The following is a 19,368-nucleotide window of genomic DNA, read 5'->3' as shown; positions in this document are numbered from 1 at the left end:
TGTTGTGTTCAGGCGTTGTCAGGTAAATAACAAATTCCGGCACTTGAATAGGCCATAGCACAACACAGCAGCATGTCAAGTTGGCCGAACCTGAGCAAAATACCGTGAAACCGATATGATTTTTTCTTAAAACCGTGATATGAAAATTTTGTCATACCGCCCAGCCCTACGAGCCAGTATGCCGAGTTTGTTCTAAAACCATCTCAACAAAAAGAGCGAATATGACCAACTTAACTGCACACCTGAGAGTGAGAGACTGAGAGTCTATTTTTTTGTATTCATTTATTTATTTCAATATTTTTATGTGTTATTTCGGATATTTAAATTTCCTTTTTTGCATTCCTAAATATTCTTGTTAAATAAATGTTTATTTCTCTTTAAAAGGGTGTACTTGCATCAACATGCCTTTATTATCATTATATACGTTAAATAAAAAATGGTATAAAAACAGCTAAATTACAACAATAATAAAAATGGTCTTAAAAGCACAATATTACACAATATTATCGCTTATTGCAATAATTTCTGACGCAATTAATCACCCAGCAAAATTTGTTATCGTGACAGGCCTATTGTAGTGTAGCGTCAGCCTTTCAAAAACCTGGACATACAGTCATGTGAAAAAATTAGGACACCCTATTAAATATTCAGTTCTTTATTAAGAAATGTTCACATATCAATGTCTAATCTTGTTTTTATTTATCTCTGGAAAAGAAGGTGATTTAATTGCAGGTAAACAACAAAAATGAACCTTGTTTTACTCATGAAACAAAAGATATCAACAAAAATGTGTATTCTAGGAAAAAGTTAGGACTCCCTACCCCCTAATAGCTAGTGTTACCCCCTTTGGCTGAAATAACTTAAGTGAGACGCTTCTTGTAGCTATCTATCAGTCTCTGACATCGGTCTGAGGAAAGTTTGCCCCTCTCCTCAACGCAGAATTCTTTCAGCTGTGAGATGTTTGAGGGGTTTCTTGCATGTACAGCCCGTTTCAAGTCACCCCACAGCATCTCAATGGGATTAAGATCTGGGATTTGACTCGGCCATTCCAGGACTCTCCATTTCTTAGTTTTCAGAAAGTCCTTAGTGGATTTACTGGTATGTTTTGGGTCATTGTGTTGCAGAGTCCAGCTCCGCTTCAGCTTAAATTTTTTACAGATGGCCTCACATGTTACTCAAGCACCCTCTGATACATGGTAGAATTCATGGTGGATTCTATGATGGTGAGCTGGCCAGGTCCTGGTCACAGTTGGTATGAGGCTCTTTGGAGCCTGCTGTAGGTTCCGTGATGACATTTTAGGGTTTTTGGAGACTTCTTTTAGCATCTTGCGGTCTGCTCTCAGGGTGAACTTGCTTGGATGGCCAGACCTGGGCATGCTGGCAGTTGTTTTTGAATGTCCTCCATTTGTAGACTATTTTCCGGACAGTGGAATGGCTGATTTTAAATTCTTTTGAGATCTTTTTATAACCCTTGCCAGACTCATAGGCTGCTACAATCTTCTTTCTGATGGCCTCAGACAGCTCTTTCGATCTCACCATGGTGTTCACTCTCACTTCAAAAATCAGGAGCACACCAAACTAAATGTCTGAGGTTTAAATAGGGCAAGCCTCCTTCAAAATGCTGAGTAAAGATGTTCAAATCTTGTGCACCTGATGTGGTACAATTTTGTGTGATTTTAGCCTTTTTTTTTTTTTTTTAAAGATATTTTGGGGGGCATTTTTGCCTTTAATGCACAGGACAGGTAAGTACTGTATGAAAGGGGGAGAGAGAGGGGATGACATGCAGCAAAGGGCCACGAGCTGGATTCGAACCCGGGCCGCTGTGGCAACAGCCTTGTACATAGGGCGCCTGCTCTGACACTAAGCCACCGACGCCCCAATTTTAGCCATTTTAAGTGGGAATAAATGTGGGGGTGTCCTAATTCATTCTTCACTAGAAATTGCATTTTTTTAAATTACATTTTACAGAAAGTTTTATAAAGTATTTTCTTCAGTTTTAATTGTTTAGTTATATTACTCGAATCTCTCAGTATTGTTAAAATTGATATTAAATATCCATATGTCCAAATATGTTACGAAAAACACACAGGATTTCATAGGGTGTCCTAATTTTTTCACATGATTGTATATCACAGTAATGAAGCTCTAGGGAAAGTTCAGTCAGGAAGACAATACTTTTATCGCTCAGGCTCTACGTTCTTTCTCCCCCTGCCATTCACTCCTTGCATGTATGCTCACACACTGTCTCTAGATGTCACTGTCTGAGTAGGTCAATTGAGTCATCAGCTGATTCACAATCAACCAATAGCACCAGAGACGGCCCTCCCTATAAGCGAATTAAGCAGCTGCTTAGGGCCCCGCGGCCACTAGGGGGCCCCCAGATGGATGCACAGTAAACTGAAGTAACTGTCTGTCACACCTCTGCGCAGATCTGGTAACCCCATTATTTACAATGAACTGCAGCCTACTTGTCTATAGGGCGGCATGTGAGGATCCTCATGTTTGTTTGATCCCAAAAACTGGCAACGATGAGTATTGAGTCAACGTCAATGGTCAACATACATAGCATGACCTATAGCAGGGCCGGGACCCTACAGACCAGGGGGCAGGTGCCGTTCGTTGAATAGAGCATGCAGATTACCGTTTACAAAGATGTCGAAGCGGGCATATCCCTCAGGAGCGGAGAAGAGGAAGAAGAAAAAAAAGGTTGAAGAGGCAAACAAACAAGCTCAAGGTAAAGTCAAGTAAAGCAACGTTTGTCACTACATGCGTGATTAGTTAGGTATGTGCAATGTGTTTTTGCAGTGTTTGTTTGAAATTTACAGACCAGTTTGTTGTTTTGTTGTTTGACTAATGCATTCACACAGTGTAGAGTTTCAAATGATTATGGTGAAACCTATCATTTAGCAAGGTTGTTTCATCCTTCACTTTCAATAGAATTCATGGAAAAAATTAATAGCAGCATTGGCCAGGATGCACAACATATCTGTGGTTTATATTTCTTGACAGTGTCTAATAATAAAGGGTCAAAAACTGCCTGCTCCACACTGTGAAGGTCAGAATATGAACAGTATGAAAGGATTAAAAAATCATACTAAACTAAAGCTATATTGGTAATTAATATTAGTTACCCCTACATAAATTTTCTTTTAGCATTATTTTCTGTTAGTATGTGTTATTGAAATAGATAAATAAAGTAATTAATATATAACTTTTTCAGAAGGAGCAATACTCAAATATTTTAGTGGTGGTGGAACTAGGATGGAAGAGGATGGCACTGGCAGGTGAAAATGTTTTAAAATTACAGTTCACTGTGTTGTCTTCTTGTTCATGGATGTTACCTGGTATAATTGCTTATGTTTTATCTCTTTTAACTCTGCATGTTATGCATGTTCTATTTGTATTCTCACACAGCAGCTGGAGATGACAATACTCCAACTCCTGGTTCATCCACAGAGGACACCTCAACAGATGTTCCTGGTACATAAACTATATTCCCAACAGGAAATTAATTATGTCTTTGTTTACAACAATTTGAACTAATTTATGATTTTGAGATATAAGATAAATGCTGACTCATCTTCAGCCCCTGGGGTTGGTTCCAGTGATATATTGAGTGAGTCAACGGATAGTTTATTTCATTGAGCTGACAGTTCCTTGGGAAGACTCAGTGGAAGAAGCCTATGAAAGAAAAAAGCTTAGATATGCAGACTTAGGAGCAGAAGCTGAGCAGTGAGGATGGAAGACTAGGATTTGTCCAGTGGAAGTGGGGTGTAGGGGATTCATAGCAAGATCAGCTGTCTCGCTCCTGGGGGAACTCGGAGTGCGGGGACAGAGTTTGAGGAAGACAGTGAGGGAAATGTCAGATGAAGCAGCCAGAGCCAGCCAGTTTATCTATAAGAGAAGAAATAATGTCAGTTGGGGGCCAGCAGGGGAACTACTAAGCAGGGTACATAACTCCTTGAGATCAGGTGGAGAGATCCACTTCCTCTCAGGAGGAAATCCAGGAAGAGGACGGTTATTTAAGTGTGGGAATGGCCTATTTGAATCCCTTCTGTTTGAGACCATGCTGCAAGGTGAGTGTGTTTGCTGATCCTGTAAGTTTATTTATCTCCTTTAACTTTTGCTTATATTGGAGTTATGCTATGTAGCGTGTGAAATAGAGTATGGTGAATGTGCTAGGAAAGGTAGTATCAGCATTGCTTCTACCTGGAGCTCGCATGTACGGAGCCTGGGTTTGGTTGAAGGTGGCAGTGCTGTTGGGTAAGTAAGGTAAAGGAGGTTATTGGGTTGGTGTGGAGAGCAGTGAGACCTGGCATTAGGGGAGTGTCTCTGGGATGCCAGAGATCACTGTCTAGCCTCCTGGAGGTGTCGTGGGACCAACTAGACGAAACACCGGTAAAAGGAGGTTCCCACCCGATGACCCCAAAGACATGTTAGTTATCACTGCTCACTGGTCTGTATAGTTAAGCCTTGCCATAATAGCTTATCATAGGGCTTAGGAGGTTATTCACTGAGTGCTGATCCTTTTCTAGAGCACAAACTTCTTGTGTTTATTTGAATTTGGTAAGTTTTATGTTTGCTACCAAATTGTGGAGGTCTTTCTTGGAAAATTAAATTGTGTACACAAAAGTTATTAAAGCTTTTCCAACTGATTTTACTCCTCGGATCCAGTTGAGACTGCTGATCAAAGCCACCCAACATCTGTTCTTGAGTACGTGAGTGTAGCAATAAACCATGGCCCATCATGTTAATAGAGATAAAAATTTAATGCAAAAGGTTTATAATTGCATACGGTATCTGGTTTTGTGTATCCTTAACTGTCTATTTATGGCAAAGTAGGGCCCCCGAAGCGTGTCCTGCTTACGGCCCCCAGATGTCCAGGGCCGGCCCTGAATAGCACAGCGACAATCCTTCTCTGTCAGCCTATCATCTTACTGCTCCTTATTTTAAATATGGTTCTTTTTCTCCCAAAGTTCTTTCTTGCCGCAGTGTGCGGGCCCACCACATCCCCATCACAACCCAGCCCTTACGGATTCATCACTCTGATACAACTCAGCAGTCAGCAGCCTCAGAGTCATCAGCCACCACCACCACCAGTGTCTGGACTCCATGGGGGGATTTATCCTGCTGCCGCTCAGATGTCCCATTGGCAGCATTATAAATCAGGATTAAGTAAGCAGTGCTTACACATAGATCACAAATGGTGGCAGTGTTGCATATAACAAATGATTGTTACTTGCAAACGACAATGTAATTTGGAGGTCCTATTGCCCTCCTGCCTGCCCATGTATGGGTTGCTACTATCACTAGGGGTGGGGCAATTCATCGACATCGGTTACGAAAATACATCAGTTTGCAAAACGCATTTCAGCGCGTCACAATAAAGTAGGCTGCACTCAGTGAAAGCATGTATTCTTTCAGAGAACAAGCAGCAGCTGAAAACCTCACCTACAAAGTGAAAATAATTTCTCACAGGAGAACAACTGCAGTGCACAGACACTCGAAGTGAAAGCATCCCAGAGCACTTTGTAAAGACAGCAGCAGTAAGCACCGTCCTGTTTACTTTTTGTCCCCACCCAAGAATGATATATTAGGATTAACAACACACCGAACATTTTTCTGTTAGTAGGCGTCACTTAAGCTTTCTGCACCTCCACTTATAATACCTCATGTCATCAAATGTTGTTGTTCTGCTGTTTAATATTTTCCGTTCACTTTAATAGGCATGCACAAGCGACAAAACGGTTTAAACTAATATTACAGACCGTTGTTACAGTCTGTGACTGCTGTTACAGTCTGTAATTAATTTATTTTCCTTGCCCCACACTGATTAAGTTTTAAGTCAAGTACTTGAGAAAAAAACCCTAATGCAGCCCCAAAGAGGCACAAGCCAGTGTTCTCATTGGGCCGGTCCCAAGCCTGGATAAATGCAGAGGGTTGTGTCAGGAAGGGCATCCGACATAAAACCTATGCCAAATCAAACATGCAAATCACGAATATGACTGCCATACCAGATCAGTCGAGGCCCGGGTTAACAACGACCGCCACCAGTGCTGTTGACCTACAGGGTGACTACTGTTAGTCGAAAAAGGAGAGGAGTAAGGTGTGTCTGTAGGCAGAGAGAGTAGAGGAAAGGCAAGAGCCTAGAACAGAGAGTAGGGACTTTGAATGTTGGGACTATGACAGGGAAAGCTAAAGAGTTGGCTGACATGATGCAGAGGAGGAAGGTGGATATACTGTGTGTTCAGGAGACCAGGTGGAAAGGTAGCAAGGCTAGAAGCTTAGGAGCAGGGTTCAAGCTGTTTTATTATGGTTTGGATCGGGCAAAATAAAGTAGGAGTTATCCTGAAGGAGGAGTTTGTTAGGAATGTTTTGGAGGTGAAAAGAGTGTTAGATAGGGTGATGAGTCTGAAGCTAAAAATTGAAGGTGTGATGTTCAATGTTGTTAGTGGTTATGTCCCACAGGTAGGCTGTGAGTTAGAAGAGAAGGAGAAATTCTGGAGGGAGTTAGAAGTGATGCAGAATATCCCTAGAGGTGAGAGAGTGGTGATTGGTGCAAACTTCAATGGACATGTCGGGGCAGGGAACAGAGGTGAGGAGGAAGTGATGGGCAGGTTTGGTAACCAGGATAGGAACGCAGAGGGACAGATTGTGGTGGACAAAAAGAATGGAAATGGCTGTAGTGAATACTTTCTTCCAGAAGAGGCAGGAACATTGTATCATACGGATTACTGTTAATTTATCATGTTGATCTGTTCTGTACGACATCTATTGCACGTCTGTCCATCCTGGAAGAGGGATCCCTCCTCAGTTGCTCTTTCTGAGGTTTCTACCATTTTTCCCCCCGTTAAAAGGTTTTTTTGGGGGAGTTTTTCCTTATCTGCTGCGAGGGTCCTACGGACAGAGGGATGTCCTGTAAAGCCCTCTGAGGCAAATTGTGATTTGTGATATTGGGCTTTATAAATAAAATTGATTGATTGATTGATTGATTGATTGATTGATTGATTGACTGATTGACTGATTGACTGACTTACAAGAGCGGAGGTTGGAGCACACACATTTTGTGTAGATGATGTAATCTGAAGGAGATCAGTGACTGTAAAGTCATGGTAGGTGAGAGTGTAGCCAGACAGCATAGGATGGTGGTGTGTAGGATGACTCTGGTGGTGAGGAAGATGAAGAGGACAAAGGAAGAGCAGAGGACGAAGTGGTGGAAGCTGAAAAGGTAAGAGTTGTGTGGTTTTCAAGGAGGAGTGGAGACAGGCTCTGGGTGGCAAGGAGGTGCTCCCAAATGACTGGATAACTACAGCTAATGTTATCACAGAGACAGGTAGAAGAGTACTTGGTGTGTCATCTGGAAGGAAAGGAGATAAGGAGACCTGGTGGTGGAATGAGGAAGTGCAGGAGTGTATACAGAGAAAGAAGTTAGCTAAGAACAAGTGGGACACTGAGAGGACTGAAGAAAGGAGACAGGAGTACAAGGAGATTCAGCGTAAGGTAAAAGGTAGAGGTGGCAAAGGCCAAACAAAGGGCGTATGAGGACTTGTATGATAGGTTGGACAATAAGGAGGGAGAGACTGATTTATACAGGTTGGCAAGCCAGAGAGATAGAGATGGGAAGGACGTGCAGCAGGTTAGGTTGATTAAGGATAGAGATGGGAATGTATTGACAGGTGCCACAAGTGTGATGGGAAGATGGAAAGTGAACTTTGAAGAGTTGATGAATGCGGAAAATGAGAGAGAAAAAGAGTAGAAGAGGGGACCATTGTGGAGCAGAAAGTAGCAAAGATTAGTAAAGATGAAGTGAGGAGGGCATTGAAGAGGATGAAAAGTGGAAAGGCAGTTGGTCCTGATGACATACCCGTGGAGGTATGGAAGTGTCTGGGAGGTGGCAGTGGAGTTTTTGACTAGGTTTTTCAACAAGGTCTTAGAGAGTGAGAGGATGCCTGAGGAATGGAGAAGTGTGCTGGTGCCGATTTTTAAGAACAAGGGAGACGTGCAGAGTTGAGGCAACTACAGAGGTATTAAGTTGATGAGCCTACATACAATACAAGCATACAATGAAGCCATGGGAAAGAGTAGTGGAAGCTAGCCTAAGAGCAGAAGTGAGCATCTGTGAGCCGCAGTATGGTTTCATGCCAAGAAAAAGTACTACAAATGCAGTATTTGCTTTGAGGATGTTGATGGAAAAGTACAGAGAAGGTCAAAGGGAACTGCACTGTGTCTTTGTAGATCTCGAGAAAGCATGTGACAGGGTGCAGAGAGAGGAGCTGTAGTATTGTATGAGGATGTCTGGAGTGGCAGAGAAGTATGTTAAAGTGGTTAGTTGCAGCAAGACAGAATACATGTGTGTGAATGAGAAGGGCCCAAGTGGAACAGTGAGGTTACAGTAGAAATAAAGAAGGTGGAGGATTTTAAGTACTTCGGGTCAACATACCAGAGCAACGGAGAGTGTAGAAAAGAGGTGAAGAAATGTGTGCTTGGTTGGAACGGGTGGAGAAAAGTGTTGGAACGGATGGAGAAAAGTGTCAGGTGTGATAGAAAAGTACCAGCAAGATTAAAAGGAAAGGTGTACAACACGATGGTGAGACCAGCGATGTTGTTTGGTTTCAAGACAGTGAGACTGAGGGAAAGACAGGAGGCAGAGCTGGAGGTAGCAGAGATGAAGATGTTGAGGTTCCCTTTGGGAGTGACGAGGATGGATAGGATCAGGAATGAGTACATCAGAGGGACAGCTCATGTTAGATGTTTTGGAGATAAAGCCAGAGAGGCCAGACTGAGATTGTTTGGAAATGTTCAGAGGAGGGAGAGTGAATATATCGGTAGAAGGATGCTGAGGTTGGAACTGCCAGGCAAGAGGCCTAGAGGAAGATGAAAGAGGAGGTTGTTGTGAAAAAGGATATGAAGTCAGTTGGTGTGAGAGAAAAGGATGCAGAGGATAGGGTTAGATGGAGGCAGATGATTCGCTGTGGTGACCCCTTAAGGGAACAGCCAAAAGAAGAAGACTCAAGAAAAAAACCCTTATTCTCCAGTTCAGAGAAAGGATTGCTGTGATGTACAGTGATTAAATTAATGTATGTGTTACAACAATGCTGTTGAGTTTAAGGTCCAGTACTTCCTGAACAGGTATCTGACACATAGGGCCTATTATTATAATTAATATTATCATAACACAACAGTGACGTAGAAATTAACATATGCCACTATTGTCATTGTTTTTTAAGAGACAATGATTTAAATATTCATGAAACAAGTTTTTCTTTTTTCTTTTTGAGTTATGTATTTTATCAATCGAGTAATATAAAAAATAATCTTTAACATAATCTATAAATTACTCATTAGCTTAGTTGACTAATCAAAACAAAATTAACCGATAAAAAAAAACAATGGTTAGGTGCAGCCCTAACTTTAGTATTGCGTTTATTCTGATTAGCGGCCCATCAAAATGAGAAAGAGGGTTGAAGTCATTTTACAAAATGTTGCTCACATGTAGCAAACTTGGTGGAATATTGCAATATTGAAAATACAACTAAAACCTGAGGTTTGCTATGTTGAAAATAGAAAAAAAAAGTGTAGGGAAACATCAAAATAAGTCAGAATCAGGAGAGACTGTATGACAAGCCGCCTCCACTAATCAGTTATCTAAGGCCAATCAAGTACTGTAGTCAAATAGCTTCATGAAGCTCAATTTTGATTATTTATAAAATACACATGATCCCAGGGACAGTTGGCTAATGAAGTCTCACTAGCTACTTCAATGACAATCAAAGTAAATACTAAAAATGATTATACTAATGCAGACATCAAGTGTTATTCCTGCACATCACTGTGAGATGATGTATCTGACCTCGCTTTCTGCGTGAGCCTCTGCTTCACTCTCCAGCATCACATCCTCCATCTGTGCTCCAGCACTGCAGAGGTTGGTGTGTTGTGGGGGGTCTGCAGTACTCTCAGACAGCCTCTTGGTAGCGTGGATCCTCTGAGGGTGCAGTCTGCTCAGGGACATGTAGTAGAAGCTGCACTGTTCTCCATTCAACATGTAGCCACAGAAAGATATTCTGCGGAACTCCTGCAGGATCATACATGATTCAGTCATACAATAGAATCATACATCCTAACTGTATGTTAAAATACATGTGCTTGGGAAATACTGTGCAAACGACTGGATCAATGAGACTTGGATTACACTGCACGAGTTGTGTGAGAGTCTATACACAGATGTTTGGATATAGTGTTGCTGTTGTTAAATGTGGTCCCCAGTCAACCACGTTTTCCATGGAGACAAACATAAAAAAGTTTTCTTCACAAATTCAAGGTAACATGGTATGACTTACTGATTCACAAATGGTAATTTTGTGGGTGAAGTATTCCTCTAAGCTATGTCTAACCCTTTGGCTATACTGTTTCATTGGCAGTACTGACAGCCTCTGCATCTCTGGTCTCTCTTAATCCTCTATCTCTCTTTTCTATTCTTTTAAATGTACTATAGCAACAACAGCTCTCCCAGCTGTTAACTGTTGAAATTTTGTCAATTTCTAATTATTAGACTTGACAGCATGGCTCACTGCTATAGACAAGTTGGGGCTTCCAGGCAAATTCAAAGTCTGGATGTACCAGCATGGAGTCCTGCCAAGGCTACTTTGGCCTCTTCTAGCCTATGGGGTGCCTGTGACAACAGTGGAGGCACATGAGAAGTGCTAGTTCCTGCAAAGGATGCTGGGGCTCCCTCAGTCATTCAGCAACATCACCTTTTATGGACATTTTACCAAGCTGCAACTACCCATCAGTGGCCTGTCAGATGAGTTCAAAGTCCCCAAAGTAGGGAGGTGATGAAGTACAGAGACTCCTCTGATGTTAAAGTCGTTTCAGCCGGAATAACTGTTAAGAAAGGAAGAATCCAGCAAGATGGTTGGCATGCACAAACAAGGTGCCTTGACCAGGTGGGAGCTTGTGTTTCAAAATGTTTTTAAATGTATGTGTAACAAAACTAAATTAAATAGATATTCCAATGGATAAACAAATGCCATTTTAAAAATCAAACTCTTTTGATGCAAGTGATCTCAATTGACTGTGTAGTCTTAAATGGTGAGAGGCTGTTTGGGCCCTGGTCTCGGCCATATTCAATGCTTGTGCATCCTCGTCTAGGGCACTGTGTGTCAACAGGTTGGAACTTTTTTTCAGTTGGTTTAGGGATCAACTTATGGACCCAGAGCATTGCTCTTTGCCTATATTACTAAAACAGTTGCAGGTGTTACTGGATAAGGGGCTGTCAGTCTCCATGTAAGTGTATTTTGCTGACATATCAGGTCAACATGTTTTGGTGGAAGGCTGAACTGTGGGGTCATATTCTCTGGTGAGCTGTATTCTGAAAGGTGCTCTCCGGTTGCTCATTGCCGACGTGCTGTACGAGTTCCTTCATAGGATTTGCTTATCATCCTAAAATCTTTTAATTCCCCTTGTTTGAGCCACTGTAATAAGCTGACCTTAGATGACTATCTGGAAAGACTGTTTTTCGTTTTGCTGTTGCATCTGCAAAACCAGTTGGTGAGTGTGGAGCTCAGCATTGTTGGCTTTCAGCTGCAGGACACGAGGCGTTGGGACGGCCCAGGTGAGCAGTGTTCGGTGAGTTGGCTAATCATACTCCCTAAAATGAATGCCTGTCCTCCTGTCAGGAATACTTGTGCTTTCAGTTTGTGCCATTTGAAAAACTGGACTAAATGGATGTCACCGGGCAAGATAGCAGAGGATCAAACAGGAAGAATAATGGTTGTGACATTGTGTGTGAGCAATAAAAATGACAATCTGAGTTGACAGTACACTGTTTGTGCTGTTCGGACCCCTACTACAGTGAGCTTCTTGCCCCTATGTAAAAACTTTCATTGTGAAGCAGCAAAATAAGGCAATGTCAAATTTTCAAGCAGCAACTTCACGCAACTTCAAATGGCAAATAGCAAACATAAACAGTAAAATAAAGCAGATATCTCAAGTACAAACAGGAAGCAGGAGAGAAACTAAACTCCAAGCCACAGGGATTCAGTTAGAAGCTACAAAAGTACTGAGACCTGAACACACAGAGACTTCTGAAAACACCTTTCTCTCTGGTCTCCTGCAGACAGAGGGGATAAGAGTCTCCCGACAAACACGGTGGTCGGGGGTTTGCTGCGGTTGGTGAGACACCACCACTACCCATGGAGCTGTGAGTGTGAGAAAGTAGAGATGAACACTGGTACACCTTAAGTAGCGCAACTTGTCCCTATATCGATATAAATGATATTGTCTTAATCTATATCTTGCTTGAAAACATATCGATGTATTGTAAAAAAAAAAATCAATATACCGCCCAGCCCTACCTCACAGCCAGTGGCAGAGGAACTTTCTCCTAATGCCAGCCTACTTTAGCCTGTTTGGGCTCTGATGCAGTACACTGATGTGCCATCTGGGTTCCGGAAGTCTGATGCACTGTTCGGGTTGTGCCTTGTGTAAACCAGGAAGCAACCTCTGAGGCTGAAAAATTAAAACATGCAAGTGCCAAGAACGGCAGTTCTTCTAATAACCACTTGAGGCTTGCTCCGCAAGCCAGTCAATCTGCTTAGACCCCATGTTTAAACAACCAACTTTACAGCTGAAATAAACATGTTTACGTTTTGCTCTCTATAGCTTATTCCCCCCTTCATGACAACTGTGCTGGGAGGGGAATGAATTTTTATATAACTCACCCATTTACATTTTATTCAGGCTTTAAGTTATATATAATTAAGGGCGGGCTACTTTAAGTGACAGACTGTCTGCTGATAGTGTCCTTGGCTTGTCAGTGAGATCCACCCCTCACTCCTCCACAGCTCCATCTTCTCATCCAAAAATGGTGACTTCTGGCTCCAAAAAAACCAAGATGGGGACGGCCAAAATGTCAAACTTGAGGCTTCAAATCGGGAGTCCACAAACCAATGGGTGAAGTCATAGTAGCTACATCCATTATTTTTAGTCTACGGCCTAAACAAAGACTCTCAAACTGGATTGTCAGCATCATATCTCAAGCATTCAAGCTGAGGTCCAGGTTCCCTCAGTGAAATGTCATTTAAACAGAAGCATCTTAATTTCTTGGGCTGCCTTGAGAGATGTTCCGCTGAGCGGGATTTGTGCTGCAGCTGCTCCAGCTTTTCTTTAATTTTGTATCTTGCCCACTTCTACACAGTTAATGTGAATGCTCCCCACCCTGTGGCAACAACGGTCTTGTTAGCTTTTTCAGTCTGCAACTGAGGCTGGGTGAGTATAGAATAATTGTGACAGTCATGGTATGGGTCCTCCAGGTCAGCTTTTTATACCATCTCTGGTGGTCAGGGAGAATGGAGTAGAACAAAAGGTACGGAGGTAACCAGGTATGTCAAACCATCTCTGGCGATCATCCAGAATTCATAGAACCTTAATTACATCTGTAACTGTCCTTGTAATGAGAATATTCCTGGAGTCATGTGTGTGTGAGTGTTTGTGTATACATGTGAATGCATGTGTGTCCTTGCCTCTTTGAATTTTTCCAGAGACTGCTCAGGCCTGAAGACAAACTGAAGGGGGACATCTTCACAGTGACAATGCGGTCGACCGCTGGAGCGCAAAACGTGCTCTGCTACTTTCTGCAGAGTGTCCGAGCTGATGACCCGAGAGTGACGCAAAGCAGAAACGATCTCATCCTCCAGCAGCCAGCGAATCTGAAAGAGCAGAACCAAGAAAAGCTTACCACTGCTGTGTGTGTGTGTGCTGTAGTAACAAAAATATGGCCCTGAGAGTTTTCAGAGAGGAAAAAACACCCCTCTAATATCAGTAAGACTAAGAAACTTAAGCTTGTTAACATATTCTAAAAGCTGCAATGTTCATTACAAAGATGCATTTTCAATGCCCGTGTTAAACAATTAGAAAGAGGCAGAAGCATGATGATTGATGATTTTGATATCCTTAAGATCTCACCAACAGTGAGGCTAAAGTTTGTGCTAAAAACATAAAAGGGTTCATCCACTTGTGCACATAAATGTGGCCAATAAATCAAATGGGAATCAGCCTGTTATTCTAGGTTATGTCTTGTCTTTGCCTGAGCGTGGTGAGGTAAATTCAGTCTAATTAAATGTATTTGAGAGCATACTTGTGAACTGTGTGAATGCCCAGACTGCCTGAGGGGTATAGTGAATATTTGGGTAAAGCTAATAAGTAAAGCTACTCTCCTCTGGATGTAGATGTGTTATATTGTATTGTGGTGTTGCTGCTTTGATAGCTCACATTTAGTAGAAAAAGACTCACCTCGTCCATTGTGGCCAGAATAGCTAACTTGTGAGGAACTGGGAGTTTGGATAAGGAATCACCAGAGACCCTGATGAAAGACAAGCCAGATATCAGTAAAACAGATACCTCTGTAGACTGACAGAATCAGAGTCAATCAGAGAAATTCAAGTTCAGTATTATCCAGTTAAACTAGGATGTGTGTTGAACAAACTCACTCATCAACACCAGCCCCCCTAAGACCGTCCAACACAGCCATCAGTTCCTCATCAGAGCGATAGGAGGAGGGCTGTCCTGGTGAACGATTCAAGGACACACTGCTCTCTGAGGTGTACCTGCACACAAAAACAAGATCTGACTTATCACACTGTGGTTTTATCATTTGCACTTATGTTAAGGATAACACTTACATTGTTAAGCCACATTATGGTCATCAGCAGACATTTAGGGCCAATGAGTGCACAGCTTAATGAAAACTTTACTAGAATTACCAAATGTGGCTATAAGTTTCTCTTACAGTTTATATCCATGTCTGTGAAAACATGGATGTGTCACACATCCCACCCCCCCAAGGTTTTATTGAGATATCATGTTCATTAGAATGAGACAGACAAGGTCACCGTGACCTTGACCCTTGACCTTCGACTACCAAATTCTTATGAGTTTATCGTTGAGTCCAAGTCGATGTTTGTACCAAATTTGAAAAATCGCGACCACAAGAATGGAACGTACAGACATACAGATGTACGCACGGACAACCCGAAAACAAATATAATGCAATGAATATAAATAACTGTTTTAGATATATCTTCTACCTTTCATAAAATTACTGGGTATTATTGCTGTTTTTGATTAAACATATGTTCAAACAATTCATCAATTATCAAAATAGTTACCAGTTATTTTTCTGTCGATAGTGATCCAATCATTATTTTAGCTGTATCTTACACTTTTCCACTGATTGAAGGAAGGAAAAAGAAGACTGCTAGCCACTTAAAACATTGACAATGTAGGCTCCAAAATTTCATTCATAGTCATCATTACTAATGTTATGAAAAAGGAAATGCATAATCTCCGGACCATCGAGAGGCTTGCTTTCTGGTCTGCCTGTCTATTTTCATGTCAGTAATATCACATGTATAAAATTATCTCTCGGACCCCTACTTCTAACCCATCTATGGATCTATTACTTATTATACTTGTTTTTGTGTGTATGTACATATATGGGTATATGTTTGTGGATGTGCTTGTATATATGTGCTTACATACGTATTCTGATCTCTTTACTCATTGCATTATTCTCCTCGAATTGAACCTGAATTCCAGCTACCACCTGTACCACTCCAGGAATGAAATACAATTGGATATTTTGTTTATCTTTCTATGTACAACTTGGCTTGTTAAAGATGTTAAGGAGGGTAAGGGGAGGGTTAAGATAAGGTTTTATGTACCTTTACGTTTCACAATCCTGTCATAATTTTGTACGTGCATTTCTTATTGTGAAAAAATCAATAAAAATATGTTTGAGATTAAAAAAGGAAATGCGGGGCACCGGTGGCTTAGTGGTAGAGCAGGCGCCCCATGTACAAGGCTGTTGCCGCAGTGGCCCGGGTTCGACTCCAGCCTGTGGCCCTTTGCTGCATGTCACTCCCCCTCTCTCTCCCCCCTTCACACTTGTCTGTCCTATACATTAAAGGCGAAAAAGCCCCAAAAAATATCTTTAAAAAAAAAAAAAGAAATGCATTCAACATGTTTGTAAATAGGCCTCAGCGTGATCAGGAAGTTAGGAACTTAAACATATGTCAAAAAACCTTGTAGAATTCTCTCTCCTTGCAAAATTGCTGTGTTGTTGCTTTTTGCTCACACTCTGATGCACCTGTTATGATGGAAATCAGCCATGACTTCAATCTCCAGAGGTAGTGTCAGGACAAAAATATCTAAGGTGGCAGAAAGCTCATTCAAATCCAAAGACTGTAAGGCTTCAGCATTCTCCAGGCAGGAAATAATCTCACCTGCAGTCACAAAACAGAAATAAACACCATGACAAAAGCAAAAGTCTCAGTGGTCAAATTTCAACTTTTCAACTCCATAATACAAATATTTTACAGATGGAAGATTGGAAGACAAGCTGGGAAAACCGTTATTTTGATGAAAGAATGAAGGCTGCAACTTTTGATTAAAAATTTGAACTACCGTCTAAATATTGGGAAAAAAATATATAGCAATGTTAAACATGGAAGAAACTGATAGATCTTAACCTAACTCCATAATCAGAGGTTTGTGTTGACATAGTGTGTCCTGACTCTAGAGGAAGAGAAAACCAAGGCCTTACTCACCCAGGCAGGTAGGCAGTGTTTGTATGGGCATGGAGCCATGGCAGCTTTTCATATTGACAGAGCAAGTGATATGAACAAACAGCGGTGGCATGTCCAGCTGTGGCCCCTCGGGCTCCAGCAGGGAGTCTCCTTCCAGGATACTGAAGGAGTCCTGGTCCTGGTTGACAGTGTTTGAGTCGGACAGGGATTGGTCATCACCTTCTATGTGGGAAATGGCGCCTGGCGCCTGCTCCTCATATTCTACCACCAAATCTGTGTCGCTTTCCGTCATAATGCAGCAGCCCGAAAGATTTTCTATACACAAAATAACAAAGTGGTCATTTTTATATCACTAGATAAGGAACATAATTTAGTGTATCTCAACTGTGGTTGAAAAATGAAATGACCATGAAGCACATTTATTACACCAAAAAAGAGAAGATTTCACATTTTATACTGTAAATAGGCTGTGCATGAGGAAAAATACATTCCTTTGTGTCCAAAAAAAAGTCATTCACAGACAAAGAAATGTACATATTGTATAGTATCCTACATGGTGGCCGTACTTAAGTCATCTTATGAATTAACTGTTACAAAACTTTAAAAAAAAAAAAAAAAAAAAAAAAAAAAAAAAGAGTATAGTAAAAGTATAGTCAACACCGGTCACAGATACTGAGCATATGAAAATGTCTAAAACATGTTTTAAAGCTGAAGTCTCTGAGCAAAGTACAGCATATTTTTTTTTACTTCTGAAGGATGTCATCAGTTTAAAATCATGTTTATAAGTCATTCTCATAGAATTATCAAACGTTAGCATTAGGCTAATAAAATAAAATTTATTATGCTGTTTGAACTGTTAAAGAGACCCAAGTGTCTCCAGTAATCCATACACAACATCAACTGTTATTGTTTCTTAACATTAAATTAGCCAGATGACTTAAACTTAACCTTACTTATCCTTAACTAAACCTAACTTAAAGAAATACTTCAACCTCCAAATCACCATTTGTATATTAATTACTCACTCTGTTTTACCTTGAATTTGTAAAGAAAATGCTTTCTCTTATGCCTCCACGGAAAACAGTGAGCATATTGATTGATCGGGCTCCACGTTTAACAACGGCAAGTTACAATGTGTAATTTACGTGGTTGTTTATTAGCAAATATCAGCTATTGCTTTCATAAATATATATTTACTAAAGTGTAATGCAATTCACATACAATTGGAAGCTTTCTCATAGGCTTAGAATGATTTCTCTATATATACAGTACACAAGCAGGGCGCGGTCTGCTGGAGGCTGCCCTCTTGCGTCGCCATATTTGTCCTACAATGCCACCGTCACTTACTCGACGGGAGGTGTGAGTGAGTGAGCGCTGCAATCTAGAATCTGACCACTGATGTCACTGTTACCATTTTTACACACTGAGGCTTTAACCAAAACATCTGTTCACAAACTCACACAACTCATGCAGCAGGTTTAAAAGACTCTGAGTGAACTCTGAGTTGATGAACCTGAGATGGAAAACTCTGATTTTTCAGTTTCAGAACAGCTGATCAGAGTTCAGTCAATTCTAAGTATGTTCAATCTGAGATAAGGTCATGCAAATTGAATGCAAAGCTACTTAAGCTCTGATACTACGATTCACCATGGCAAAAGGTAAATACAAGGCGGAGCCTCCATTTTAATCCTGTGGATGTAGAGACATTAATGTATAAATATGCAGACAGTGCAGCTTTATCTAAAAAAAAAAAAAATGTATGAAACAAAAGCCCTTTTTAGATAGGAATTGTGCAAATTTGCAGGAAAGCCCAATCAGACTTCGTTCAGCATTGGTAGTATAAAAGCAAAATCGGGGAGTGCGGCAAAATGCCGCCTACCTACTTTTGTTTATACAGAATGACTTTTGTTTATACAGAATGCACCTTTTTCGGGGCAATGGGGGGCGTGAGCAAGTAACAAAACGTGATTGCTCAGCGTGTGACGTAAACAGTGACGTGAGAGGGAAGCCGCTGCTAATCAGTCCTTCGGCGATTCTCTCCTAAGTCGGCCCGTCCTTCACTGTCCCCGTCATCTGCCGGTCAATGGTCTCTTCGTTTGCGAGGGCAAGGAGGGTGCGCAATTCCTTGTCTCCCCAGTTGCTCATCTTTACAGTGTCTGTCAGGTATACATTTCCCTCTTGCTACCAGCTGCTCGCTAATTCCTGCTATCAGCTGTTTCCTGTTTATCCACCGCCAGTGGCTCACACGTATGCCGTCATCAACAGCTCCTCCCACAAGTCTTCAACAGCCCCTCCCGTTGCAGAAGGCGTCCTCTGTCTTTTTAAACTAAAAGGGTTCCGCCAATATGACCACCCTATGAGGCGGAAAATTGGGCACCTCGGATCAACTCGCCAATCCAGCTCTGTGTGTCTAAACACTCGCAGCTTGCCAGCAAAACAGCCCAACATTTGCGGAAAATCTGGCAGTGTAAAAGGGGCTAAAGTGTCACATCATCATAAATATATTTGTACATCTTCAATCTGACAGGAACACAACACAGGGGCAGCAACTGAATACTATATGAATATATATACACATGTATATATACATACACACACACACACACATATATATATATACAGTCAGGTCCATAATTATTTGGACAATGATACAGTTGTCGTCATTTTGGCTCTGTACACCACCACAATGGGTTTTAAATGAAACAATGAATACCTGCTTAAAGTGCAGACTCTCAGCTTTCATTTAAGGCTTTTTTCAAAAATGTAGTATGAACCGTGTAGGAAT

General features: G+C 41.3%; 1 protein-coding gene across 7 annotated transcripts in view; it reads right to left on the bottom strand.

Moving 5' to 3' along the window:
- The window catches only part of szt2 (SZT2 subunit of KICSTOR complex), a 442,490-nt gene that overhangs the window by 333,959 nt on the left and 89,163 nt on the right, over positions 1-19,368 (bottom strand). For all 7 annotated transcript variants that reach the window (XM_050055637.1, XM_050055638.1, XM_050055644.1 and 4 more), the window contains exons 32-37: positions 16,605-16,898; positions 16,145-16,280; positions 14,487-14,603; positions 14,290-14,359; positions 13,521-13,706; positions 9,851-10,072 (exon numbers count right to left, since the gene is read on the bottom strand). In XM_050055637.1, coding sequence (XP_049911594.1) covers positions 9,851-10,072; positions 13,521-13,706; positions 14,290-14,359; positions 14,487-14,603; positions 16,145-16,280; positions 16,605-16,898 — 1,025 coding nt within the window. The remainder of the gene's footprint in view (positions 1-9,850; positions 10,073-13,520; positions 13,707-14,289; positions 14,360-14,486; positions 14,604-16,144; positions 16,281-16,604; positions 16,899-19,368) is intronic.

Source organism: Epinephelus moara, chromosome 10, assembly GCF_006386435.1.
Source record: "Epinephelus moara isolate mb chromosome 10, YSFRI_EMoa_1.0, whole genome shotgun sequence".
In the NCBI taxonomy this organism is placed as follows: Eukaryota; Metazoa; Chordata; class Actinopteri; order Perciformes; family Serranidae; genus Epinephelus; species Epinephelus moara.
The sequence above is the reverse complement of the archived record's forward strand: the minus strand, read 5'-3'. Positions and strand labels throughout refer to the sequence as shown.